Below are 25,404 nucleotides of genomic sequence, written 5' to 3'. Positions count from 1 at the left end.
TGAGAGAAACGCCTGCGTGCGTCCCCATGCTGGGCGCGGCCCCCGTCCCCGCGGCCCCCACCGCGTGCCCGGCAACCGTTGCCAGGGGGCGGGGCCCGGCCCGGCGCCCGGGCTCATGAATATTCGGGTGTATTCAAATGAGGCCCCGCCCCCGTTGCCAGGACGCCCGGGTCCGCGGCCGGAAAGAGCCCGGAGTGGAGAAAGCACCGCAGCTGTGGAGGGGGCCGGGGCCGCGACCCAGGGTCAGGGCGCCGCGGCCCGCTCGTCAGGTGAGAGCCGGGCAGCCCCTCCCCGCGCCCCCGGCGCCCGAGGGCGCCTGGGCTGAGCACCGGGCGAGGGCCCGGCCGCCGGGCCACCGCGGGCCCTGCCGGGGCTCCAAGGGCGCCATCCCGAGCGGCCTCCGGGCGGGAGGGCGGCCTGGCCGTCCCGGGGGCTCGGGCCGCGGCCACGGTCCGGAGAGCTGAGGAGCCCGAGGCCGCCCCTGCGCCCGGCCTGTCGACCCGGCTCTGGCCTTCCCGCTTGGGGCCCTTGGGGACTGACGAGGGTGGCAGTGCATGGCTTTCGGGAGCCGTGTGTGCGTGTGGGTGTGTGCGCGTGTGTGTGCGTGTGTGCGTGTGTGTGTGTGCGTGTGTGCGTGTGTGTGTGCGTGTATGTGTGTGCGTGTGTGTGTGCGTGTGTGTGTGCGTGTGTGTGCGTGTGTGTGTGTGCGTGTGTGTGTGCGCGCGTGTGTGTGTGCGTGTGGGTGTTTGCGTGTGTGGGTGTGCGTGTGTGTGCGTGCGCACGTGTGTGTGCGCGCGTGTGTGTGTGTGTGCGCGTGTGGGTGTGTGCATGTGTGTGTGTGTCGGAGATCTCTAATCTCTGTCCTAAAATCCCAAAGCCTTTGGGCTCAAGCATTGGGGCCTAGCTGTGGGCAGGCCCTGACCCTGGCCAGCTCACAGCTCTCTGCCGCCTGGGGCTGGCAGGCTGGGTGGAGGTGACATCTTCCCAGGGGCACACGGATCCTCCTGGGAGCCCGAGGCGTTGGCAGGTGGCAGGGAAGAACGGATCTTGGAGCAATATGCAACTGAATAGGAAGGACCAGAATAAGGAGTCAAAAACTAGATGGAAGCTGGGTGCTGTTGGCTCACACCTGTCATCCTAACTACTCAGGAGGCCCAGATCTGAGGATCATGGTTCAAAGCCAGCCTGGGCAGGAAAGTCTGTGAGACTCTTATCTTCAGTTAACCACCTAAAAACTAGAAGTGGCACTGTGGCTCAAAGTGGTAGAGTGCTAGCCTTGAGAAAGAAAAAAAAAAAAGCTCAGAGACAGTGTCCAGGTCCTGAGTTCAAAAAGCCCACAACTGACCAAACAAAATAAAAAAATGGGATGGAGGTGACAAGGTGGCCAAGGTCAAAGGATGGTGGTGTTGAATGTTCTGGTCAGAATTTTAGCTATGGGGGGAGGGGGGGGGCGGCATGGAAGGGATGGGACGGGGAAACAAAGGAGGAGGCTACAATGCTTGATAAGAAATGTACTCATTATCTTGCCCATGTAATTGTACAGTATTTTCACAATAAAGAAATAAAAAAGAATTCTAGCTACAGGCTGAGAATGTGGATCAGTGGTAGAGCGCTTGCCTAGCATGCATGAAGCCCTGGGTTCAATTCCTCAGCACTACATAAGCAGAAAAAGCCAGAAGTGGCACTATGGCTCAAGTGTAGAGTGCTAGCCTTGAGCAAAAGAAGCCCAGTGACAGTGCCCAGGCCCTGAGTTCAAGCCCCAGGACTGGCAGAAAAGAAAAGAAAAAAATTCTAGCTACAGCCCAGAGCTCCTGAGTCTAAGGTCTAGGGCACAGCACAGGTTTCTGTGTCTTTCAGGAGCAACAGCCAGGGAGCCTAGTGCAGGTGAGCAGTGTCACCCCAGGTAAGCTTCTCCAGAGATCTGCAGAAGGGCTCTGAGGGACAGGATGCAGAAGAGGCCGGTGTACAGGAGATGGTTCTGAGCAGCAGACCCAAGACATCCTTCTGGGATGGAAGAAAAGTAGGATTCAGATGAGGACTTGGTCCTCCTTTGCACAGGGCTCCGTGTTCCTCCAAATCTGCTGGGCCAGGTCCCCTGTCAGGATGGTCACAAGTGCACTCAAAACCAAGCTCCAAGCCAGCAGCCCAGCCTAGGTGCCACTGGGCCCAGTGACCTGACTATGACTGTCACCATCCTCTCTCACAGGTGTCACCCGTGGACTCATGCTGCCTCCTTGCCCGGATGTTTGACCCACAGCACAAAGCAGCTACCTTCAGGTGTGGGGTCCGCCAGTGCAGAAGGGGGTAAATGGAATGCCTGAGACCCTGATCCTGGGCCCAGACTCAGACATCAGGAGGAGAAGAACCCACAACCCAGGGCCTGGGGCATGCCAGGAGCCTGTCAGCAAAAGTATATTGCTGATCACAGCAGGCAACTCATTCAGTACCCTAGCTTCACTGGGGCCCCAGATGGCCAGGCCTGGAGCCAGCGCTCACTGTGAACACCAAAGTAAACAAAGACAGACACAAAAGGAGAATGGGAATGCAGGCAGGGGGCTCTAGGAATCCAGGACGGGAGATTCTGTGTGCCAGGCCCTGTCAGGGTTGTGTTGGGGTCTTTACTGGCCACAGAATGGAAGCTGGAGTAGAAGGTAGAAGGCCCTGCCTGCTTCCTCTCCTGGCAGGTTGGATGTGGATGGACCCAGCCTGGGATGGATCCCCGGGGCCTCTGCCTGGCACAGTCAATGTCCGGGTACGGGAGCTGAGCTGGCAGGGCCAGCACAACCCCTCCCCACACAGCAAGGGCTTGGGCAGCCATGGGAGCATCCACAGGGAGCAGCTAATGAAGGAGCACCTGTCTCCTGCCCGACTGGTAAGTGTCAGGGGCCAGGGGCTCAACAACGGGGGTCTGCATCCTGAGTGCTGATGATGTCCAGCCCGCCCTCATCCCAGCCCCTGCAGCGAGGTGCCCTCCATCTTTCCACCTTTGGGACCCTATATAACCCAAAATATCAGCAATCCCAGGGTCTCAAGGCCTGAAGGAGGCAGGAATTCCTCATGTACTTGCTAAGCCACTGTCCTCAAACAGAAGACCCTCCCCCCTTCCGTGTGAACTTCACAGCACACACACACACACACAGAGGCCCAAAGTGCTGGGAAATAGGAGATCTGTGTGTGAGTTCCTTGTGGGAGTGTCTCCCCCAGAAGTCTAGGGGTGCTCCAAGCCCCGTCCCCCATCCCTGGGCCACAGTTCCTATTCCCAGGCTCAGCTGACGGGGTCCATAGGCTCACTGCAAGTGGAAGCTTTTCAAAAATATGGAGTGTGATCTCACTCACTGTTGGACCCGGCCCTGAGCCTCAGAAGTTTGCATAGAACCTATCTAGACAACCTTGCATTTAGTACCGAGGACTTGCCTCCTACCCACCCCGGGGAGATGACCAAGCCCAATGCTGGTATCCCTAGGACCCCTCAGAATAAGATCCAACCTGCCAGTACAGGACCTTCAGGACTTCTACAAGGTCCCCACCAATCCCACAACAGGTAGGGCCAGGGTCCTGGAAGGCCTTGCTTTCATCTGACACAAGCAAAAAAAGGCCTCATCCAGAGACCCAGGGCTTCAGGTAGAGTAGTCAGCCCCACCGCTGCATGTGTAGGCATGCTGTCAATGGGTTCAGGTAGGTAATGGCCAGGTGGTACTCAGTAGGCTGGGTTCTGGACTCTAGCTGTATTGTCGGGTCTTCCAAAGGTTCCATCTGAAAAACCAGCCACTCCAGGGGCAGGCTTGGTTCTAGTGTCTCCCAGCTGGTTACAACCTCCAGATACATGTTCACCCAGGTTCCACCAGCCAAGCTGTCATGACCAAGACCAACATAGGTGAGGCAGGGGACATTTACTACTGGTGCCGGGGGCACCGGTAGAGTCCTGCAGCTTGGAGCATGGAGGAAGCTGTTGGGGAGTGACTCCGTCTTATCTCTGCAGCAGGCCCTGGCCCAGGTGGATGACCTCCAAATGGTGCGGGTGCTGGAGATGTGTGTGGACACCCGTGAAAACAGCCTGGGGAACTTTGGTGAGAGCTTCTGAGTCACAGCCATCTCAGGCCACCATCACAGCCCTCACCTCTCTGTTTTGGTTGTAGAAACCAAGCCAGCAGGCACCCTGGACAGCATGTCTCTTTCCTTACGATTGTCCCCTGGCACTGAGCAAGCACTGGGCAGACGTGGGGGTGTTAGCCTGTTATCCATACTTCAAACTGCCCTCCAGGACAGCCTCACCCAAACACTGGCACACAGCACAAAGCAACCACTGCTATAACAGTGCCCCTCGAAACAACACAGCCCGGTGGTAGGGGCTCCCAAAGCTTATTTTGAAATAACTTGAAATGTAAGCACTTACAGGAATGGCACAAAGATCTCCATGTGCCCTTCCCCAGATCCTCCATGGTGGTGGACCTGAGGCCTCGTTGTTCTTTCCCTTACACGCATGCACACGTGCACGCACACACAACAGGGCAACTTGCTTTTCTGATCTGTTGAGTCGTGGATATGATGTCCCATGTCAATTAATTCTTCAGTATGTATTTCCTAGTTGAGAGGGATGTCTCTGAAATGCAGTGCCATGATCAAAATCAGGAAATTACACAGATATGGGACTCTTATCTGTGCCACAGACCGGTTCAGATTTCACCAAACAACAGGAAAGATTCTTGCTGTCCAGGATCCTTGTGGGTTTTGTTTTCATTTCTCTGGTTACAGTGAAACTAAATCTGCCCCACCTTGGTTTGTCTTGCTTTTTTTTTTTTTTTTTCTGTTAAATCCTTAACAGGCCAGTGTAGCGAGCCTGTGTGCACACAAGGTCAGGGACAGCTTCTCCCCCTCCAGCCCTGCTACCAGGCCCAGCTTGCAGTTCTATGCTGCACTTGTCCTCTGGTTCAGAGACTTGTCTTCCAGGAACGGTACCCCACCCAAAACATCACTGAGAACTCGGGCTTCCCTTGGGACGGGGCCACACTGGATGGTGACATTGCTGAGAATAGGTGTTGGTACTGTGTGCTGACACAGACTGCCACGGGGCCGGTGCCAGGGGCAGACAAGGGAGGGCCTGGCTCCCTTTCCCAGCTTAGTCCTGCAACTCATGGGCCTGTGGCCTTCCAGAGACAGCCTTTATAGTCCTACATGTGCAGCAGCCCCCACAGAAGACGGGGGGCAGAGGGCTGCGGGCAACCCCTCTCAGTCTGCCTGTCCCGCTGTGGCGTAAGTAAGTAGCTGGTGAGCACACCATCCCCTTGGCATGGACACATTCCTTTTGGAATTGGGGGGGGGGGCGGGCAGGTAACCATGGGAGAGGAGGTGACTGAACAGATAAGTGGGCAGAGGGTGAGCCAAACCCACTTCCTCCTGTGGCCCACAGGAGTGCACCTCCCCAACCTGAGCCAGCTGAAGCTGAATGGCAGCCGCCTCACCTCCCTCAGGTAAGTGCCGGCCTCCCCTGGGAGGGCAGGGCTGGAGTACAGTGGGGATGGTAGTGAACTGAGGCCAGAGGGCCTGGCCCTTGGCTGGCTACCGCTGTCCCTGGGAAGCCCAGTGCCGCTCCACCCTGCTGACACCTGCAGACATTCTCTGACAGGCAGCAGGGTCTCCCCTGGGTTGAGGCCTCTCCTGCTGGTCCCTGCAAGAGACTGAGGCCAGGTCCTGGGTCCCTGGCTCCCAGGGCATCCTGACCTCTAGCCATCCTGTGGGCTCTAGCCCCCTGAGCTTTTCTCACCTCCATAGGGAGGACACTTGCTACACATGGCTGATGCACGTACCCAAGGCAGTCATGCCAGGTCCTGTGTCTGGCAAGCCAAAAAGTTCTCACTGAACCCCGCAAAAGGGGTTTCTGGAGGACATGCTAAACCAACCAAGACGGTATCTCACATTACAGTCCAGGGCATCAGCCACACCATGAGGCCAGGAGCTATGGGAGGGGAAGAGAGGGGGCTGCTGACCTGGAGAGAAGGGCCTGACCCTCCTGGAGGCCTGACCTCAGGCCAGAGCAAAAAATGCACCTTCCTAAACACAGACTCGACTGTTGAGGAGGCTCAGCGCTTTCACAGCAAAGCTGTGTGTGTATGAGAGAGAGAGACAGAGAGAGAGAGCAAGAACAAGAGACACAGAGGAGAGAGATGGGGGAGAGAGACAGACAGAGGCAGAGCGAGCGCGAGCATATCATGTCAGACTTGAGTTTAGGATTTGGGGACTGTCCCTTAGATTTTTTTCACACAAGATTGGCACTCTTATCACCTAAGCTGTAACTCCACTTCCAGCTTTCTGCTTGTTAGTTGGAGATAGTCTCATGTACTTTTCTGCCTGGGCTGGCTTTGAACTGTGATCCTCACATCTCAGCCTCCTGAGTAACCAGGATTATGGGTGTGAACCACCAGCACCCAGAACCAAATCTTTTTTAATAATTAGCTCTCATTGGACTGGAAAGAATCAAGACAAGAGAGTAACAGACTACGTGAGTGATTTGAGCAAAGGGAAAAAAACATCTTTGGCTTTATGTAGCAAGAGTCTGGAAGCATATGGCAAAGTAATCCCAGTCAAAATTCTAGAAAGTTCTCCAGCTGAGTTGGGCTCCACGTACTATATCTATTTATTTCTAGGTAATTAAGCAACTTCATGTTAAACGTTTTCTTGAATTTCCTTACTTACATCAAAGAGAGTTCAATCAAACATAGCAGGTCTGGACGTGGAAGGTGTTTCCCTGGCAGCAGCCCCCAGAGCAGAATCAGGAGTAGGGCTCATCTGCTGACACGGGCAAGGCCCCACATTCAAACCCCAACATCCCGAAAGAACGGCAGCATGTATTCAATGTCCTGCACTGCTGTCCTTGCTGGGGATGTCAGGCCTTGCTCTGGGCACAGTGAACGAGTTTTCCAGGTAGATGTTGTTTTCTGGTTTCTTTCTAGGCATTTTTGTATATTCTGGGTACATTTTAGACTTTACTCAGTGTGCCACGTCAGCTTCAGGGTGTCCTCCACTTAAGCAGATTCCTTTGTTGTAATTGGTTAGAGATAAGTGTTTCGTGGACTTTCCTGCCCAATCTGGCTTTGAACCATGATCCTCAGATCTCAGCCTCCTGAGTAGCTAGGATTACAAGTGTGAGCCAACACAACCCAAGACCTCACACCCAGTCAAACAACAACAAGCAGATGCAGCAAACATCCATGAGAGGCGTACTCTAGAGCCAATGGACACAAACTCCAGCCTAGGAAGGTGATTAGAAAAGCCATTTAAACCAATAAATGAAATAAATGCTGACCCTTTGTAACTGAAGGACAAATACTAAGTAAACACAGAGTCAGGCAACAGAAAATTTAAAATCCCTGGTCTGGGAACATGGCTTAGTGGTAGAGTACTTGCCTGGCACGCATGAAGCCCTGGTGCTGTGGCTCAAGTGATAGAGCTCTAGCCTTGAGCAAAAAGCAGCTGAGGGACAGTGCCCAGACCCTGAGCTCAAGTCCCAAGACTGACAAAAAACAACAAAACAACAAAAACAACAGAAACACCTACCAGACGCATGGTAGATGAACGTAACCAGGGGGACTTCTGAGCTGGAGTAGAGCTGAAGAAGGTGCCCAGCAATGGTGGTTATTCACAAAGCCTGAGTGTGTGGTGAGGGAGCATTTGCCCAAGGAGGGAGTGCGTAGCCCAGCACCGCGGTACCTGCGTGAAGAGCATCCTACAGGGAACAGGACTCCTTACGGTCCCCAGGTGTGGATGCTGGCGATTCTGGTTGTAGCAGGGACTGATGGGAGAGGATGCACTGGGCAGCAGGTAGGGTAGGGCCGGGCTAAGCCATTCCCCAGGGCCAGACGGACAAAGTTGGAGTGTATTTTAACCATCTGAGAATAGGAGATCACAGCAAGGGGAGAAGGTCTGGAGACTTCCTCAGCTGAGGTGGCCAGAAGGCAGCCGTCACTACCGCTGGCACCTGGAGACAGCATGGATGACGGCTTGCCACCAGGTCGCCTCTGGCTAGACAGGGCTCTCCATCTAAGGACTGCCCCGACCAACCGACTTTTTTCCACAGAGACCTAGGCACCTCTCTGGGCTGCCTGCAGGTGCTGTGGTTGGCCCGCTGCGGCCTGACTGACCTAGATGGCATTGGCTCCCTCCCGGCGCTGAAGGTGGGCAGGTGGGCGTGTGGCCCCTGGGGGAGGAGTGGGTGACAGGATCTAGCCCTGGCTAAGCCCCCCATGTGGCCCCCAGGAACTCTACGTCTCCTACAACAACATCTCGGAGCTGAGCCCACTGTGCATGCTGGAGCAGCTGGAGGTGCTGGACCTGGAGGGCAACAGCGTGGATGACCTGGGGCAGGTGCGATACCTGCAGCTGTGCCCACGCCTGGCCACGCTCACGCTGGAGGGCAATCTGGTGTGCCTGAGGCCAGCCCCCGGCCCTTCCAACAAGGTGTGGGTGCTGGACGCCCAGCCAGTGTGCGCGGGAGGGGCCTATGGCCAGGGACCTCTGTCCACGTTGCCCTGTGGCTCGTCTTCGCTGAGCTTGAAGGCCAGGCAGCATGCTCTGCCTGGAGCCACCGCACACACCTCCCCCCATGGTGCACCTCAGTAGCTGCTGCTTGGCGGGGGGGGGGGTTGAATCGGGGGACCTGCTGGGCCCCGCAACCACCCAGGGCACAGTGGCCGCTAAGTGAGCAACAGCCAAGTTCAGGGCAGGACCCAGGTTGAAGGACAGCACAGGACCAAGGGCACATCCTAAGTGGGCAAAGACCCATCCCAGATGGCAGTAGGTGGGGCCGCATGTCAAGGCCCTGGCCCCTCGGTCCTGATCCATGGTGGTGTAGGGGGGAGAGGGGGGAGCTCCAGGACACAGCTGGCCTCAAGAGTCCACTGGAGGGCTGGGAAGGTGGCTCAGTGGTAGAGCGCTTGCCTTGCATGCCTGAGGCCCTGGGCTCGGTTCCTCAGCACCACATAAGCAAAAAGAAAAAAAGCCGGAAGTGGCGCTGTGGCTCAAGTGGTAGAGCGCTAGCCTTGAGCTGAAGAGCTGGGGGACAGCGCCCAGGCCCAGAGTTCAGGCCCCACGACCGGACCCCCCCCAAAAAAAAGCCCACTGGACCCAAATCTGCTGTCCCTCTCGCTCCTCCCTGCAGGCATTCCAAGGCTACAACTACAGGGCAGAGGTGAGGAAGCTCATCCCCCAGCTGCATACCCTTGACGAGATACCTGTCACACACACCAACCTGCCAGACACCCAGAAGCTGAGCCAGGACTGGCTCATGGTGAAGGAAGCCATCAAAGAGAGCAGCCTGCTGGACAGTCTCCTGCCCCGGCTAGGTAGGGCGTAAGTTTACTGTAGCCCCTGGCCCAGAAGAGGCCTTCAGTAGCCACTGAGGCTACAGACAGCACCCAAGAGGATAGGCCCCATCAACCCGAAACCTCTCAGACGCATCACTGCACGTCAGACCTCCCAGCGTGACCCGATCCCAGGACAATGCACGTGAACCCCAGTTCAGGACCCATTCCCAGGACAATGCACGTGAACCCCAGTTCAGGACCCGATCCCAGGACAATGCACGTGAACCCCAGTTCAGGACCCGTTCCCAGGACAATGCACGTGAACCCCAGTTCAGGACCCATTCCCAGGACAATGCACGTGAACCCCAGTTCAGGACCCGATCCCAGGACAATGCACGTGAACCCCAGTTCAGGACCCGTTCCCAGGACAATGCACGTGAACCCCAGTTCAGGACCCGTTCCCAGGACAATGCACGTGAACCCCAGTTCAGGACCCGTTCCCAGGACAATGCACGTGAACCCCAGTTCAGGACCCGTTCCCAGGACAATGCACGTGAACCCCAGTTCAGGACCTGATCCCAGGACAATGCACGTGAACCCCAGTTCAGGACCCGATCCCAGGACAATGCACGTGAACCCCAGTTCAGGACCCGTTCCCAGGACAATGCACGTGAACCCCAGTTCAGGACCCGATCCCAGGACAATGCAGTGAACCCCAGTTCAGGACTGTGTCCCCACGGGGTGCCCGCGGGGCCTGCATTTGCAGAGAGGGGAAGTCCGCAGCGGAGGGCCTGTCTGGAAAGATAGGGACCTGAGAGGCAAACCTCAAAACAGGGCCTCTGAGACTGAAGCAGGCCAGAGACCTCTAGTTCTGTTCTGGACAGATCACTCCCCCGGAGCCACCCTGCAGAAACTTGACCCAGTGCTGCCCCTGGCAGAGACCCCGCCCTGGTCCCTGTCTCTGCTGGTCCCGGGGGGACCCCCGCCTGAAGACCTGCTTCCTGAGGACCCAGCCCCAGGAGACCATGCCAGCAACCTCACCCACGGTAACTGATCTTCCCCAGCCCAGAGCTAACCCTACTGCACCTCCGCTCCAAACCAGGCACAGACACAGCCTCTTCTTCAGGTGCCTGGCAAGTCCTCTGTGGGAACCCCACCAAAGGCCTGCGAGAGCGTAGACACCAGTGCCAGGTACATCCTCCCCACACCCCCAGGTGAGCCGGGGCGCCAGCCCTCCCACAGCGCCTCCCCGACGGGGCCCCTCCCCCTTCCCCCACAGCCCTTCCCCACCCCAGCACAGAATGGACCATCACTCAGGGCCCCAACATCCACAGTGGGCCAGCATCCAGGGCTCTGCCCTGCACCCATTCCAGGGCCAGGTCCCCGAGCCAGTCCATTTTCTCCCTGGGCATGGTTACCCTGCAGCAGCTGCCACAGCTAGATTAGACCACCAGCGTCCATCCCAGGACCTGACCCTGCAGGCAGTTGTGATCTGGATGTAGCTTTGGGCCAAGAGTGACTGGTGCCCCTCCTCTGTGAACCCCACCATGGTGACCTGTCTGGTGTGGGGGCACAGGGATGGGGGTTAGTTTGCCTGGGTAGCTCCTGGACCTCCGTATATCCAACGTAGCTGACATGGGATGTGGAGGCCAGTGGACCCCCTGTCTCTCACACGTTTGGAACTGGTCCAAGGCGGACATGCCTACAGCCCCTCCTCCCCATTTCAGTACCCTCCCCCATAGGAAGGTGTCACAGAAGAAAGGGGCTGAAGCTCCGAAGGACCCCCTGAGGGCCCCTGGAGAACAAGAGGACCTGTTTGAGCCCAAGACCTCCCCCAGCCCTCCAAGCCTGACCTCAGGTACTCCCCCAGAGGCCAAGAGTACCCTAGCCTTGGATGAGCACATGCCTGCTCAGCCCCTCCTCAGCCGGGCTGGGGAGGGGCTGTAAAGGACAGTCCTGTCTTGGGGGAGGGGAGCCAATTCCAACCAATTCCTCACACATGGCACCAGGGGACCTGGAGCCACCTGGGCTAGATGCAGGAGGGACAGGTGTTCCCCTAGAGGATATGGGCTGAGCGCAGTGGGCTAGATCAAAAAAGAGCCACCTAATGGGGTGCCAAGTGGCCAGGGCAGGCTCTGAGCTCAGGAGTGCAGGCAGGGGGCTAGGGGGTGAACCTGAAGTCTGTTGGAAGACCAAGGCAGGGCCACTTCACCCCAGCAGGGCCTGTGCTAGACTCCGGGGTGCAGAACTAGGGAGCTGGAATGGGAACTGGAGGGAGGAGCTCTCTCCAAGGTCACTGGCTTCAGGAAAAGCCCTCACCTGCAGTAGTGGGCAGACCTAGAGAGCAATGCTGCAGGTATGAGTAACAGGAGCACGGGCCTAAGGGTTGGCAAAGAAATCCTCTCTGAAGGATGGACAGAGGACAAAGCAACCAAACCTTCGCCCTTCTATCGGCTGGCTAGTGTCTGGGCAGATGGGTGGGAAATGGCCCTGAGACAGTCAGACGTGAACAGCTGGCCAGATGTGAGGGCGAGCAGGAGAGACGGCAAGGGTGCCTGGGCCTTCCACTCCAGTTACCAGGCCCAGGGGACCAGCGGGCGACCCTGGCTACTGGCCTCCAACTGCCCTGTGGCCAGGCCCACAAAGCCAGAGCCCAGACTTTGGGTGCTCTTTGATGCCCAAGAGCTAGCCAGTCCAAGTAGTAGAAGTCATGGGACTGGAGTCCCACGGAGTCACCGGAGTCTAGTCATGGGGCTGGAAGAGAGGAAATGGGACAGAGAGGTGTGTCCGGGGGAGGAGTGTTACCACCTGTGCGGCCGTGATGACCACGGAGGCCTCTTTGCCCGTGGTGCCCCTCCCCCAGCCTGCCACGGTGTCCAGGCTGCAGGACAAGGTGTGGGTAGGAACCTCCCACCTGGCGAAACCTTTGTCTGAAGGGCTTCTCTGACCTGCTCTTCCCTTGCTTTCTAGGGCTTTCCAGGACCTTGTGCTGTCACCTGATCCCTTCTCCTCCCAAGTACCCAATGCCACCTAATTCAGACCACAGCTCTCCCGGGGCATCAGACCTGCCCTTCAGGGGGCGCAGGCTCCGAGCCCTGGGCAGTATGGGCCCCACCCCTATTGAGAGGCCTGGCCTGGGTGAAAGGCTGGCTACAGCCACTGCCCTGAGAGCCCTGGAGGTGTCCTCAGGCCCCGGCCCTCGAATCCAGGGGTGTCCAGACACAAACCCAATAACAGATCCAGCAGCCAGGCCACCAGGTCTCTGCTGTCTACCTCATCTAAATCCTATCCCTCCGGCCCATTCCCACCCTTAGTCCCCCCCACCCTGCCCCACCGATGGGCTTGCCTCGGTAGGAGCTGAGAGGTGCCCAGAAGATCTTGAGACCACCACAGGATTCTGGCCTCAGCATCTAGTGGACGTGGGGATGGGAGGTGAGCCTGGTGCTGGAGAGGCCCCTCTTGGCGGAGTGACGTCCAGGACTTGGGACAGCCAGGGCATCCGAGTTCAGACCCCAGGTTAGGTCTGAGGGGAGGCCCAGCTCCCCACCCCTCCTAGCCCACTCGCCCTCCCGGGGGCCTGGGGCAGAGGGGCAGGCCTGAAGAGGCCTTGCCAGTGAGGAGTGGACGGGCTGCAGTAGCTGGACTCTGCAGGTCCCCCAGGCTCTGTGGGACCTTCTTTGTTGCCCACGGTCCAAGATGCTCACCCTAGACCTCCAAGGGCGCACCTAGCACTCGGGAAATGGTTCTGTCCTCTTGTAACAGTCAAATCACTTTCGACTCTCAGGTGTTCAGAAATGCTGTTTACTTTGTAGGCAAAGTTGGTTCAATAAATTATGCAGCTGGTACTGCCTGCCTGGCCAGACCCCCTCCACCCTCCAGCACACATCCTCAGCTACATCCTCCAGCACACGTCAGTGGTGATGGGTGGGCAGCTGAGAAAGCGGAAACCGTATTTGCTCTCAGCTGTGCTCTGCACAGACAAAGCCACCATGGGGCAGCTCCGGTCTACACTTTTCCGGCATACCTGCAGAACAAGCTGAGCATGAGCGCCAGCCCCGAGGAGGAGCTGGGCCTGAGGGCCACCCAGGCCGGCCAGGCAGACCGGGAAGAAGCTGGGTGGGCGGGAGTACTTACCCGGAACCTGTCCTCCCTCCTACTCAAACACTTCTCGAGGGGCAGCCCGGCCTCTGTGTAGGACAGGACGGAGTGGAGTCAGGCTGGCCAGCCAAGGTCCCTGGGGCAGAGGGGGTCAGGCCACCCTCGCTCTGCACCTCATGCTCACCAGGGACGGTGGGCGGAAGCTGCTGTACCTCAGTCTTGGTGCCCTCCCGCTGTGCCGGACCCTTTCCTGGGTGACAAGGCTTGCGAGTGCTTAGCTGTGGCAAAATGCCCCAAGTCCTGGTGGAACCGGGCATCTTGGTCAACCTGGGAAAGGGATGGGACCGGCAGGGTGCGCGAGAGTTCAGAGCAAGTTCAGAGCAGTGTTTCTGGCCGTGGCCGGGCCTAGGGAGCTGAGGTGCTCCTGGGGAGCGCGTGGAAGACAAGTTTTGCTGGCAAGCACCAGACTGAGGGACTCACACCCACCCCAGCTTCCGGCGTCCGGCCCTGGACTCCTGCACTCTGCCCTTGCACATGGGTAGAGGCCGGCGCTGCTGTTCCTGGGTGTCTGTCCCAAGTCCAGCCTCGGAGAGAGGGAAACAATCGATAGACCAGTCCATGTTGTCCTCAAAGGTTCTGGAGCCCAGGGTGGCACAGTGTGGGGCTTGGTGTTCACTGAGGACCTTCAGGGCCAGCAAGGGCACATCAGCGACCCCTGCCCTGCCAGGCGTGCCCAGCCCTTCCCGACTGGGACCAGCACTGACCTGACCCTCAGCATTCAGGAGCAGCGTTACGCAGCCCTGGCTGGAGTGGAAGTAGAAAGGTTCCTGGCCCAAGAATAGAGGCGGCTGCTTCTTGGTGCGGCGAGTCCCCTCACCCCACACCTGGGAACGGCACGGGACGTTGGGGGAGGAGCAGAGGGCTGGGGTGGGGCCACACGGGCTCATGGACAGGGGGGCGCACCGTAATGTGGTGTCTTGGGGCCAGCAGGGTGCCAGGTGGGAAGCGGAACATGCACACTGGGAAGTTCTGCACCAGCTGCTGCAGCAGGAAGCCGCCCAGCTCCACAGTCTCCTCTTGGGACTGGTTGAGGATGCGGACAAACCTCTCCCGGCAATTCACAGCTACGATCTTCAAGCAGCAGCTATCCTGGCTGGGGCAGAAAAGGAGTGCCAAGGAGGTGCCCTGACCCGAAAGCTGCCCACCGGCCGGTGTGCCGATGGCCGGGCAACCCCCTCACCTCAGCTGGTACCCAGAACCTTGGTAGTCAGGGTCCACATAGGGCTTCGGGACCATCTTGCTGGGGTGGCCCAAGTGCGGTTTCTGGCGACCTACGGCAATGAGTGCTGTCAGGGAGCAAGGCGCGCAGGTGCCGTCTGGTGGGAACAGCACCGTATGAGGCCAGCCAGGCCTGCAGCACGTAGGGTCTGCCTGGCGGGGAGCAGGCCTGGAGAGGTGGGGAGTCCTACCTGCGCCACCTTCTGTGTCTCTGCTGAAGCTCTCGCTCCACGTCTGGTTCTGCTCAGAAGACAAGTCTGGGTACCCGGGCACCTTCTGCCCTTGGGAATGCAGGACCGGCTGGCAGTGGTGGGGGTCAGCGTTGGTGCCCTCTGAGCTGCTGGAGCGTACCACGGGCAGGGAGCCCCACTCCAGGCTCTTGCCAGGCCTCTCCGGGTGCTTGTCAGGGGAATCCAAGCTCCAGGAGTCCAGTGAAGAGGGCGGGCGGGGCTGGATCTGCCTGGGGCCACCTTCTGCTCACTGGGTGCCCTGGCTGGCAGCCCCGCCCTCATCCAAGCCCACAGCATGGTAGCAGTGGCCCAGTGGGTCCTTCCCTTCATCTTGAACCCATCCTACAGATTTAGTTCTTCCAAGGCTTGGAAGGACTAAAGGACTTGTCTAGGGATACTTAAAGATCGAAGGAAGCCTGACTTACTTCTGCCAGGCCAAGCCTTCCCCCTTGCCCTGGCCCCTGGGGCTCCCAGCCCAAGGCAGTTAGTTACTTCTGCTCCACACTGGACGTGATGTTGGTGAGGAGATTGGGGAACCGACGGGCAATGCTATTCCAGTCCACGTCCTCCAGCCGGAAACCCTGGGCAGGAAAGCAACAGGCACGTGGCTCCCTACCCAACAAGTGGAATGCCCCTTGCCTCCAGCGGGGGGTCCTGCTCACCTCCCCAGTCTGCTCATTCTCCGAGACGTCACTGGGTTCCATCAGGGTCTCCGCAGTGATCACCTGCAAGGGACACAGGCCAGGGGAAGACGCCTCTCCCCCGGTGGCGCCCCTCCCTCGACCTCATCAGCACCTTCTGCCAGGTGGGCAGGAATGCAGGTCACATGACTCCCCTTGACCAAGGGCAACGAGGAACCCTAACAGAAGCACTCAACAGAGCAGCACGATGACCCCCAAGGACGGCCGGGAAGGGGCCCGGGGGCTAAGCTCACTTCCACGCTGCCGGTCTGCGACCGAAGTATGCGGCCCACCCAGGAGGAGTGGGCCAGATGCAGGAGGCATGACTTCTGGAAGTTCTGTAGCTCATCCTCCAGCTGCTGCACCATGTGGAGGGTCTGCATCAGCTGCTTTTCCAAGAGCTCTTTCTCCTGCTCAGGGGAACTGTCTGTGAGGAGCCGCCTGGTGTCCTGTTCCCAAGACCAGCCTAGGCACCCTTGCCAGGGACTGGCCCCGCTCCCCACGCCCAGAGCCTCACCAGCCGGGCTTGTTCTTTTTGCGCTTTGAGATCCAGAGTCAACTTCCGGACCTGGTTCTGCAGGAACTTCTCCTGAGTGCAAGGGCTCCTGGGAAGAGAGGCAATCTCATCTCAGCAGGCCCCGCGTCAGGGCCAGGCAAGCTCCTGAGGGGCCAGCATCGGAGCCTCTGGCTTGACTGCCATGGCACCCTGGGTGTGGGCTAGGGCTTAGGGGTACAGTGCAGCAGGTTACGGCAGGTTGTACCCTGTCAGGTTTGAGGAGGGGTCCACATGCTCCGGCCTACACTTACACTTAGAGCGTAGTAACTCAGAGCGCAGGGTTCCCTCATCTAGCAAGGACTAGTGCTAGCAATGAAGGTTGTCAAAGTGCAAGTGCTAGAAACAAAGAAGTGCTAGCTCAGCAGTTGGGGTTGGGGTTTGACAGAAACCAGAAGCTGGGGAACCCAGAGGCTGGGTTGAGCGGGGGATGTCACTGCTGACCTCTCCCGGGGGATCCCTGCCACCTCCTGTAGGAGGCGGCAGTGCCTGTCATTCTGGAGGGCCGACCGCAGCGACTGGATCTCCACTTCTCTCAGTTGCCACAGCAGCCTCAGGGTCCGGGGGTCCAGGGCCTCAGGGGACAACCTGCAATTCCAGTCCCTGCTGCTTAACCAGCCTGGTCTTCCGGTCAGCACAGGAGGCTGGCCACCTGTCCTTCCTGTCCTTACTGCAGGTTGACAACTGGTGGTTGACTTGTGGTGTCCTGGGAATGGGAGGGATTCCCTTTGTCTGTAGGTGTGTCCACTGGAGGCCCCACATCGCTGCTGGCCGGCTCTCCATCTGCTGGCACCGGGGGCACCTCCTCCTCTTCAGACTCTAGGGAAGATTCTGGGGCCATGCTCGATGTTGGTCAGGAGCTGGGAGGGAAAGTAAGCTCAAGTTTATCCTTGTATCCCAGGTATGGGCATCTCATGGAACTCACATGGGCCGGAGAGAACTGAGTAGCGCTACCAGTTCACTAGGGGTCACTGAGGCCCACATGTATGTGTCCACCCCATTGGACAGAGGGCTGCTGGTCACTGAGAGTCTTCATCTGTTTCAGGCCGGGTGGCAGGTCATTTCCCTGGCGTCATGTTCTCAGTGTGTCCACCAGCTCTCTCCTCTTTGCCCCCCAACCCTCATCCTAGAGCAAAGGTCAGAGGTGCTGGCACTCTGCCATGACCTCACTCACATGCCCCCAGCCCAAGGGACTCACCACCAACACCCACCTGAGGCTTGAGCCGTTAGCAGGCTAGGGAGGGATGGAGAGGTGGGTTCTATGCAGTTGCCATGGGTACCTGCATCCAGAAGAAGGGCTGTTTGTTAACAGAAGCTTCCAAGGAGACCCAGTCCTAGAGCCATGAATGGGTTCTGGGCCAGCCCAGCCTAGAAGTATAGGGAATGGTCCACTGCCCAGCTAAAGACCAGAGGACCACATAGACACCTGAACCCTTCCCTGGTCAATGGTGACTGGTGGACTGGGGGCTCAGGGGCTGTGCTGGCTAACAGCAGTGAATGGTAGACTTGCCAGTCTGAGGCCGCAGTGGTCTAGGACCGCGTACCTAACCCAGAAATGGAAACTTCACCTTCCCTCCCCATCACCACACCCCCTGGGCCGCCTCAGTGGCGGTCCATCCCAGGGAGCCCTAGGGACAGTTCCTTTGCTCCAGGATCAAAGTGAGGCCTAGAAGTGGGGTACTCCAGTCTTTGTGTAGCGTCCAACTTGGTGCTTTCTCTCACACCTTCAACCTTTGCCACTTTAGGTTTCAGGAGGGGCCTTATGGGGTGGACACACAGGCCGCCGCGCCCCCTCCCCCCACTTCCACCTGATTGGGGCAGAGCAGATAGCCAGAGGCCTGGGATTCTCTCGCCAGGATGGCAGGGGAGGTGGAGGGGCAGCTCTAAGTGCCACTCAGTGTGCAGAGGCCTGGGCCAGCCTGCGGCTCCCGAGGGCACTGGGCCCCACTGGGGCGGGATGGAGCCTCAGACAAAGAGCCTGGGGCCTTTGTCCTAAGCAGCCTCAGAGGGTACTCCTCCCCCATCATGGCTGCAGCGCCCACCAGCCCTGCCCGGCTGGGGAGGGGGGGGCTCCCTCCTCCTCCCTGCCCGGCTGGGGGGGCTCCCTCCTCCTGCCCAGCGCGGGGGGGGGGGCTCCCTCCTCCTGCCCAGCGCGGGTGTGTGTGTGTGTGTGCTCCCTCCTCCTGCCCGGCTGGGGGGACTCCCTCCTCCTGCCCGGCTGGGGGGGCTCCCTCCTCCTGCCCAGCGCGGGGGGGGGGGCTCCCTCCTCCCTGCCCGGCTGGGGGGGCTCCCTCCTCCTGCCCAGTGCGGGGGGGGGGGCTCCCTCCTCCTCCCTGCCCGGCGGGGGGGGCTCCCTCCTCCTCCCTGCCCGGCTGGGGGGGCTCCCTCCTCCTGCCCAGCGCGGGGGGGGGGCTCCCTCCTCCTGCCCGGCTGGGGGGGCTCCCTCCTCCTGCCCAGCGCGGGGGGGGGCTCCCTCCTCCTGCCCGGCTGGGGGGGGCTCCCTCCTCCTGCCCGGCTGGGGGGGGCTCCCTCCTCCTCCCTGCCCGGCGGGGGGGGCTCCCTCCTCCTGCCCGGCGGGGGGGGCTCCCTCCTCCTGCCCGGCGGGGGGGGCTCCCTCCTCCCTGCCCGGCTGGGGGGGCTCCCTCCTCCTGCCCAGCGCGGGGGGGGGCTCCCTCCTCCTCCCTGCCCGGCGGGGGGGGCTCCCTCCTCCTGCCCGGCGGGGGGGGCTCCCTCCTCCTGCCCGGCGGGGAGGCTCCCTCCTCCCGCAGGATCGAAGCCCCCCCCATCCGGAGGGGACGGGGTCGGGGGGGGGGTCCCAGACCCACAGGGCAGTTCAGGACAAGACGGGGCGGCTTTGGCCCCGCCACCCCTTGGACGCAGGACCCCAGCCCAGCGCTCCCTCGCTGGCGGGGCGGGGTACCCGTCACACCGGAAAGCTACTGCGGAAGTCGGCGGGCAAGCGCGACCTCACACCGGCGCGGAGACGCGGCGGACGGCCGCCGACGGCCGCGGACCGGCGCTTCCGCGTTGTTCTCGGGAGGTGAGCGGGACCAGCCCCGCCCCTTCCTGCAGGCCCCGCCCACACCTGGGCCGGGGGCGTGGCGTCGAGCCAGGGGCGGAGCTAACGAGGGCAGCCAATGGGCGCGGGTGTGGGGCGGTATCACTGGCCACAGGGCCACGGGTGCGCGGTGGGGTGGGGCGAGCGGGCCGCCGGCCAATGAGGCTGCGGGGCTGGGGCGCGGCGCGGCGCTAGGCAGCAGGTTGCGGCCGGCGCGGCGCGGCGCGGCGCGGCGCGGGAGCGTCCTGGTCCGAGTGGCGGGCGAGCGCCCAGGTGAGCGTCGCGCCGTCCCCGGGCCTCCCGAGCGCGAGGCGCGGGGCCGGACGGCGGGACGCGTGGGAACCGCGCCGAACCTGAACCGACCGCCGCGGAGCAGGGAAGTCGGGTGCTGCGTGGTGGGGGAGTCACGAGTGCCCGCGGCGGAGGGAGAGCTCGAGCCGCAGGCCGGCGGCTGGGCCGGGGCGGCAGCGTCCGCCCCTCCGGGCGTCTCCACGGTCCCGAGCCTCCGAGGCGCGGCCCCTCCCGCGGGGGCTGTTCCCGCGGCAGCGAGGGCGTCCTGTGGGCCCGCCGGTGCCCTCGGTGCCTGGGCACGGCCACCTGCGGTGCCGCCCGCGGGAGGGGCCGCGCCCTCGGGGCAGGTGACGGGAAATCCTGGACCCGGTTAATGATTCCTTCATTCCTGGAGCGGGGTGGAGCTGGGCCGGCGAGGGGCTGGACGCGGGAGGCCGCCCGGCTTCCAGGGGACACCACACTGAACCTGTTGCGGGGCCGCCGAGGCCCTGACCTCGGGTCTGTGCCCTCCCCACAGGACAGGTATGATCTTGGAGCTGGCCGCCATGGAGCTGAAAGTGTGGGTGGACGGCATCCAGCGGGTGGTCTGTGGGGTCTCAGAGCAGACCACCTGCCAGGAAGTGGTCATAGCACTAGCCCAAGCAATAGGTAAGTACCTTGGAGGCAGAGAGACTCAGCGGGTAGGGCAGGGGCCTAATGGTCGCTGACCCTCCCCCTTCAAGGAGGGGGAAACCGGGTCCTGATCGCTCTGGTTCTGACTCTTCAAGTAAGGTAGACCGAGTCAAGGACACAGGCTGAACCTTTCTCTCCTCTACAGGCCAGACAGGCCGCTTCGTGCTCGTGCAGCGTCTCAGAGAGAAGGAGCGGCAGCTGCTGCCACAGGAGTGTCCAGTAGGTGCCCAGGCCACCTGTGGACAGTTTGCCAGTGATGTGCAGTTTGTCCTAAGGCGGACAGGACCCAGCCTGTCTGGGAGACCCTCCTCAGACAGATGTCTGCCCCCGGAGCGATGCCCAGTTCGTGCCAGCCTCCCCCCAAAGCCAAGAGTAGGACCTGGCCGTGAGCCCCGGAAAGCACTGACCTTCAGTTTGGGATGTCCCAGGCTGGCTCCCAATCCCCTATCCCCTGAGCCTACAACCCCATTAGCACCCACACCGGGCACCTTTGCAGACCTGCAGGACCTAGAGGTCAGAGTACAGAGGAATGCCGAGGAGCTGGGCCATGAGGCCTTCTGGGAACAGGAGCTTCGGAGAGAGCAAGCCCGGGAGCGAGAGGGCCAGGCTCGCTTGCAGGCCCTGAGTGCAGCTACTGCCGAGCATGCGGCCAGGCTCCAGGCCCTGGATGCTCAGGCCTGTGCCCTGGAGACCGAGCTTCGGCTGGCCACAGAGGCGCCTGCGCCTCCCTCGGCTACAGCATCTGCTACAGAACGCCTGCTCCAGGACCTGGCAATCCAGGAGCGGCAGAGTGTGGAGGTGCAGGGTAGCCTGGCCCTGGTGAGCCGAGCTCTGGAGGCTGCTGAGCATGCCCTGCAGGTGAGCCCAGGAGACTCAGGCCCTGCTGCCTCCCTGTCCCATACACAGGCCAGCTTGGGGGTCTGGCAGAGGGTCAGATTAGCAAGCTTGCTCTGTGGGTTGTGGAGCTCCATGGTCGGCCCCTGAGAGTTCTATGTGCTCCCAGGCCCAGGCTCAGGAGCTTGAGGAGCTGAACCGGGAGCTCCGCCAGTGTAACCTGCAGCAATTCATCCAGCAGACAGGGGCTGCCCTACCACCGCACACACATCCTGACAGAGGCCCATCTGGCACAGAGGTTAGCGTGGTTCTGGGGAAAGGCAGAATGATGGGGGCCAGGCCCAGCTCCCAGCTGACCTGCTTTCCTCACAGAATCTTCTGCCTCCAGCCAGCGAAGAGGCCCTCCAAGGAACCCCCCAGAGTCATGTCTTAGTGCCCAGCCTGAGTCCTGAGGGTATGTCTGCCAGCCCCCCACCTGTGGGATGGACCCTTCCCGGGCCTCAGCCTCCTCAGTTGTGTCTTCCCACAGCTTCCCACATATGGCAGAGCTCCTGGAGGTAGCAACTCTCGCCCAAGTGGGGCTGGCTGAAGATAGATGAGCCAGGATAGCTGGGATGAGTCGCCTGGACAGCAGGACAGCAGGCGTCTGTGGCCACAGAGGATTCCGTCCACGTGCAGTGCGAAGCACTAGTGTCCTGGGGCTTCTGCTTCAGGAAGGTGGAGTGCCGCAAGCACAGCACCCTAGCCCTTGCCAGTTGACAAGTCCCCTGGAGAGGCTTGGGCCAGCTCAGAACTCCCCTGCTCCCAGGGCCACTACTCCTTGCCAGGGAAGGGCAAGTATGGATACTATATTCGCGCAGTGGTCATGTGCCTGTGGGCAGTGTCCTTCACTGTGTGCGTGCCACCTCCCCTTCCCTACCCCAACACTGAAACAATAAACTACCCAAAGTGCCTTGAACGTGTCCCAAGACAGTGCTGTGCAGGTTCTGTGAGGCCTAGAACTTGAAGTCTACATAACAGCCATGGTGGAGTACTCTGGACGGGCCACTGGGATCTGGGAAGGGGGTGCTTCAGGAACCAGAGCTCCCTGGGATCCAAGCTGGGACTTCCCTAGTTGTTTTGCCCTGCGGGTCTCTGAGACCTTTGTCATCTCCAGACTTATGAAGGCCTGCCAGCTCAGCTCTGACCTGGGTTTTTGTCTGGACCCCACTCCAACCGGGCTTCCTGAGTCTGTCTGGCCTGCACCCCATACAGCAGCAGGAACTAGGGATGACAGGACTACAAGTAAGACCTGCCCGGCAGGTTTGCTGAGAACTTGTGGAGGCTGGTTCCTGGATCCTGGGTCAGGTCCTGGGTTTCTGGGCTGGCCAGGCCCTGGGAGCCTTCCGAGGAGGGTATGGGCCCTGAGTGGCCAGGGTCTGTGCCCTTTCTCCTGTGGGAGTGCACAGCCCCTAGTGGGATTCCAGCTTTGAAATTAGGGTAGGGCGGCTTCCTTAGCTTAGCCCAACCACTCCCAGCCCAGGGCCTCTCCCAGCCCTGGCTTCAGGGGGGCGTGGCATGGTCCTAGCAGCTAGAGCTGTGGCTAGGCTTAAGATTTTTTTTTTTTTTTTTTTTTTGATAAGCAGAGCCAGGGGAGCCCCCAGGCTCTGGGCACCCAAGGGTGGTGATGGAGACAGGAAGTCACCTAGGAAGCTGGAAATGGCCCCTCCTCCAAGGCCAGAGCCACCAGGAACCTACTGCTGTGGGGGCATGGAGAACAGAGTATTTACCCGAGGCAGGGTGGAGTGGGGAGGGGCTGGGGCCCAGCAGGCAAGGCCAAGCACGGGGTCACACAGAGTGCAGCCCAAAGTGCAGAGGCTGCTAGGGCTGGGCACCTAGCTCCTCCACCCACCACAGGAGGCGTCACACACACTCTGGGCACCAACCTTAAGCCCCCTAAGCACATGGGCTAGAGGGCACAGTGCCAGGTGGTGTCCAGAGACCACCTCACACCAGGGTTCAGGCAGAGGAGGTCACATCTTTCCTGAGTTTTTTTTTTGGGGGGGGAGGGGTCCGGTTGTGGGGCCTGAACTCTGGGCCTGGGCGCTGTCCCTCAGCTCTTCAGCTCAAGGCTAGCGCTCTACCACTTGAGCCACAGCACCACTTCCAGCTTTTTTCTTTTTGCTTATGTGGTGCTGAGGAATTGAACCCAGGGCCTCATGCATGCAAGGCAAGCGCTCTACCACTGAGCCACCTTCCCAACCCTCCTGAGTTTTTATCCATCTTCCCTGGCCCAGACTAGAAGCAGGCAGAGCCAGCATGTACCAGGTGCTGTCCAGCCTGCGGTGTGGCATTGACTGGCCCTGAAGAAGCTGCAGAGCCCTGGTCATCTGTGATGTGGGAGGGGCAGAGCCCCTCAGCAGCTGTTCAAGGTGAACAGAATCCCACACCGTGAGGAGGTGCCACCCTGCTTCGTTCAGCTCACGAAGCCTTGGAGATGCTGAAAAGTTTAGTTTTAGTTTGAAACTTTTATTTAGAGACAATGGTATGAGTTGTGCTGTGCGAAAGTAAGGAAAAGGGAGACGGCTCTCTACACACATCAGGTCTCAGACAGAGCAGGACCTAGCCTTGCTAGCGGGCCATCTCCCTGATCAATGCCTGGAGGGACCCCAGCACCTTTCATTGTGGGGAGGTCTCTGCCCCTCCCTTTGCCTCACCCAGCCAGGCTGTGCTGTGTGTGATGCTGGGGTCACTCTGGGCCTTGACCCCGAGGTCCAGCTCGGAGTCACCAAGGCCACACGGCCTCCCCCAGCCTGCATAGCCGGCTGGGCATGGCAGGCACTGCACTGAGGACAGGATGTGGCCAATCTGAACCCAGAAGGGCCTGGACCAAGTCTGTTCCTCCTCCACAGCCTCCTGAGAGAGGGGACAGGGCCTGCTCCATGTGTCCCGGCCCCGCAGGCCCAGAGCTTTCAGCAGGGTAGCCTGAGAACACCCAGCAGAGAGGGCCCCGGGAGGGACCTGGGACCCCACGAAGAGGCCCGTGGTCCTGCCTCCCGCGCTGAGGTTGAGCCGTCCACGTCCCCGGGTAGGAAGTCCCAGAAGTGGCCCTCGGAGGGGGTCCCGCGGGTCCGGTCCTGTCGGCTGAAGATCACAAGACACTAGCCTGCCCAGGGCTTCCCGGGACACACGGGGAACGGCATTCCCTCCAAAAGGGTCTCCGGCCCAATCTCAACCCCGACCCGCGTGGCGCGCCGGGAGCTCCCCCGCGTCCCCCCACCCCACCCCGCCCCGGGCTGGGCCAGGCGGGCCAGGCGGTGGGAGCAGCCCCCGTCCGGGCCGGCCTCCCCGGACCCGGCGCCTGCACGCCCGCCCGCCGGCCTGACCCGGTCGGCCAGCGCCGGGGTTCGTGCTGCCCAGGGGCAGATCAGCCGCTGTCACACGCACAGTGGGTCCGGAGCAACGCAGTGTGCGGTGGGCAGGGGCTGCCCTGCGCCCGGAGGCCGGCGCGGCGCGCGGGCGGCGGAGGGTCGCCCCGCTGCTCCCACTTAGGCAGGAACCCCCGCGACCCCCGGGAGAGGACGACCCCGGAGGCGCCACCCCGCCCTCCGGCTCGGTACCCCGCGTGCGTCACCTGCGACCCCGGCCCGGGGCCGTCGCTCGCTCTCAGACCAACTTCGGTGGACGCCTCGGTCCCCCTCGCGCCCCCGGCGGGCCCGGACCGGGCCCCACGTGCCCGCCCAATATGCAAATGTAAGAGCTTCCAGCCAATGGGTCGCCGCGCGGGGCCCGCCCTGCGGCGCCTCGGCCAATGGGCGCGCGGCGGTGGGCGCAGCACGCCCCGCCCACCGCCGCGCGGCCCTCGGCAGGCGCGGCCGGCGCGTTCCTTTCTGCACGTCGGCTTGGGGAGGGGCGGCCACCTGCCGGGCGGGGCCTGCGGGGCGGCGGGGCCTGCGGGGCGGCGGGGCCTGCGGGGCGGCGGGGCCTGCGGGGCCTGCGGGGCGGCGGGGCGCGGGGCCCGCGGGGCGGCCCCTCCGCCGGGGGCCCGAGGCGGTCGCCCCGCCGTCCGGCCCACCGCGTCGCCGCGCTCCGGCGCTCCTCGCCCGGGCGGCACCCCGGGGAGTGGGCCGGGGCTGGGGTCCGCGGAGAGGGGGGCCGCCGGCGGAGCCGTCCTGCCGTGCGCGGGGACGAGGCCTGCGTGCCCGCCGCCCCGGAAGACGTCGCGGAGCCGCCTGCAGTCCCGACGGCTTAGGAGGCTGCAGTCGGGACCCAGCAGACCCTCACCTCCCGTTCCCCGCAGGAAGTCGGAAAGGAGGCGTGGCCCAAGGGGCAGAGCGCCAGCTTTGAGCTGAGCCAGCCCAGCAAGAGCAGGAGGCCCCGAGTTCAACGCCCAGTACGTGTGTTACGTGTGTGTGCATGCGTGTGCCCGCTTCGA

At 61.2% G+C, this 25,404-nt stretch overlaps 3 protein-coding genes across 15 annotated transcripts; 2 read left to right on the top strand and 1 right to left on the bottom strand.

The window, feature by feature from the left end:
* The first annotated feature begins 156 nt into the window (after window positions 1-156).
* Lrrc56 (leucine rich repeat containing 56) lies at window positions 157-13,215 on the top strand. 7 transcript variants are annotated; one of them, XM_070001256.1, is made up of 13 exons: window positions 157-269; window positions 1,858-1,884; window positions 2,207-2,277; window positions 2,685-2,872; window positions 3,980-4,067; window positions 5,408-5,468; window positions 8,072-8,168; window positions 8,251-8,451; window positions 9,152-9,335; window positions 10,181-10,342; window positions 10,423-10,510; window positions 11,024-11,154; window positions 12,267-13,214. In XM_070001256.1, the coding sequence occupies exons 4-13, from the start codon at window positions 2,690-2,692 to the stop codon at window positions 12,608-12,610; spliced, it is 1,539 nt and encodes a 512-aa protein (XP_069857357.1). In that variant the 5' UTR covers window positions 157-269; window positions 1,858-1,884; window positions 2,207-2,277; window positions 2,685-2,689; the 3' UTR covers window positions 12,611-13,214. The 7 variants fall into 7 exon arrangements, with proteins under 7 accessions (XP_069857357.1, XP_069857358.1, XP_069857362.1 ...); XM_070001257.1 differs by having other exon boundaries at window positions 1,858-1,903; XM_070001261.1 differs by having other exon boundaries at window positions 1,858-1,903; window positions 2,207-2,304.
* Window positions 13,064-19,174, bottom strand: Lmntd2 (lamin tail domain containing 2). Of its 5 annotated transcripts, none has more exons than XM_070001249.1 (16): window positions 19,065-19,174; window positions 17,347-17,415; window positions 16,807-16,995; window positions 16,580-16,723; window positions 16,100-16,187; window positions 15,837-15,992; window positions 15,565-15,627; window positions 15,395-15,483; window positions 14,864-15,132; window positions 14,635-14,770; window positions 14,358-14,547; window positions 14,159-14,278; window positions 13,881-14,077; window positions 13,579-13,721; window positions 13,431-13,483; window positions 13,064-13,320 (listed from the first exon to the last, which is right to left on the bottom strand). In XM_070001249.1, exons 3-16 carry the CDS (start codon window positions 16,974-16,976, stop codon window positions 13,189-13,191), a joined length of 1,950 nt encoding a protein of 649 aa, XP_069857350.1. In that variant the 5' UTR covers window positions 16,977-16,995; window positions 17,347-17,415; window positions 19,065-19,174; the 3' UTR covers window positions 13,064-13,188. The 5 variants fall into 5 exon arrangements, with proteins under 5 accessions (XP_069857350.1, XP_069857353.1, XP_069857351.1 ...); XM_070001252.1 differs by having other exon boundaries at window positions 13,579-13,694; XM_070001253.1 differs by having other exon boundaries at window positions 13,065-13,320; window positions 14,635-14,725.
* Window positions 19,117-21,948, top strand: LOC138813002 (ras association domain-containing protein 7-like). Of its 3 annotated transcripts, none has more exons than XM_070001263.1 (6): window positions 19,117-19,175; window positions 20,002-20,132; window positions 20,302-21,014; window positions 21,160-21,288; window positions 21,363-21,444; window positions 21,520-21,948. In XM_070001263.1, the coding sequence occupies exons 2-6, from the start codon at window positions 20,009-20,011 to the stop codon at window positions 21,549-21,551; spliced, it is 1,080 nt and encodes a 359-aa protein (XP_069857364.1). In that variant the 5' UTR covers window positions 19,117-19,175; window positions 20,002-20,008; the 3' UTR covers window positions 21,552-21,948. The 3 variants fall into 3 exon arrangements, with proteins under 3 accessions (XP_069857364.1, XP_069857363.1, XP_069857365.1); XM_070001262.1 differs by lacking the exon at window positions 19,117-19,175 and adding an exon at window positions 19,402-19,466; XM_070001264.1 differs by lacking the exon at window positions 19,117-19,175 and having other exon boundaries at window positions 19,925-20,132; window positions 21,379-21,444.
* Window positions 21,949-25,404: the final 3,456 nt, after the last annotated feature.

The sequence above is a fragment of the Dipodomys merriami genome, unplaced genomic scaffold (genome assembly GCF_024711535.1).
Source record: "Dipodomys merriami isolate MVZ:Mamm:240054 unplaced genomic scaffold, mDipMer1.0.p SCAF_574, whole genome shotgun sequence".
NCBI classification, from domain to species: domain Eukaryota; kingdom Metazoa; phylum Chordata; class Mammalia; order Rodentia; family Heteromyidae; genus Dipodomys; species Dipodomys merriami.
This window is presented reverse-complemented; position numbering and strand designations above follow the sequence as displayed.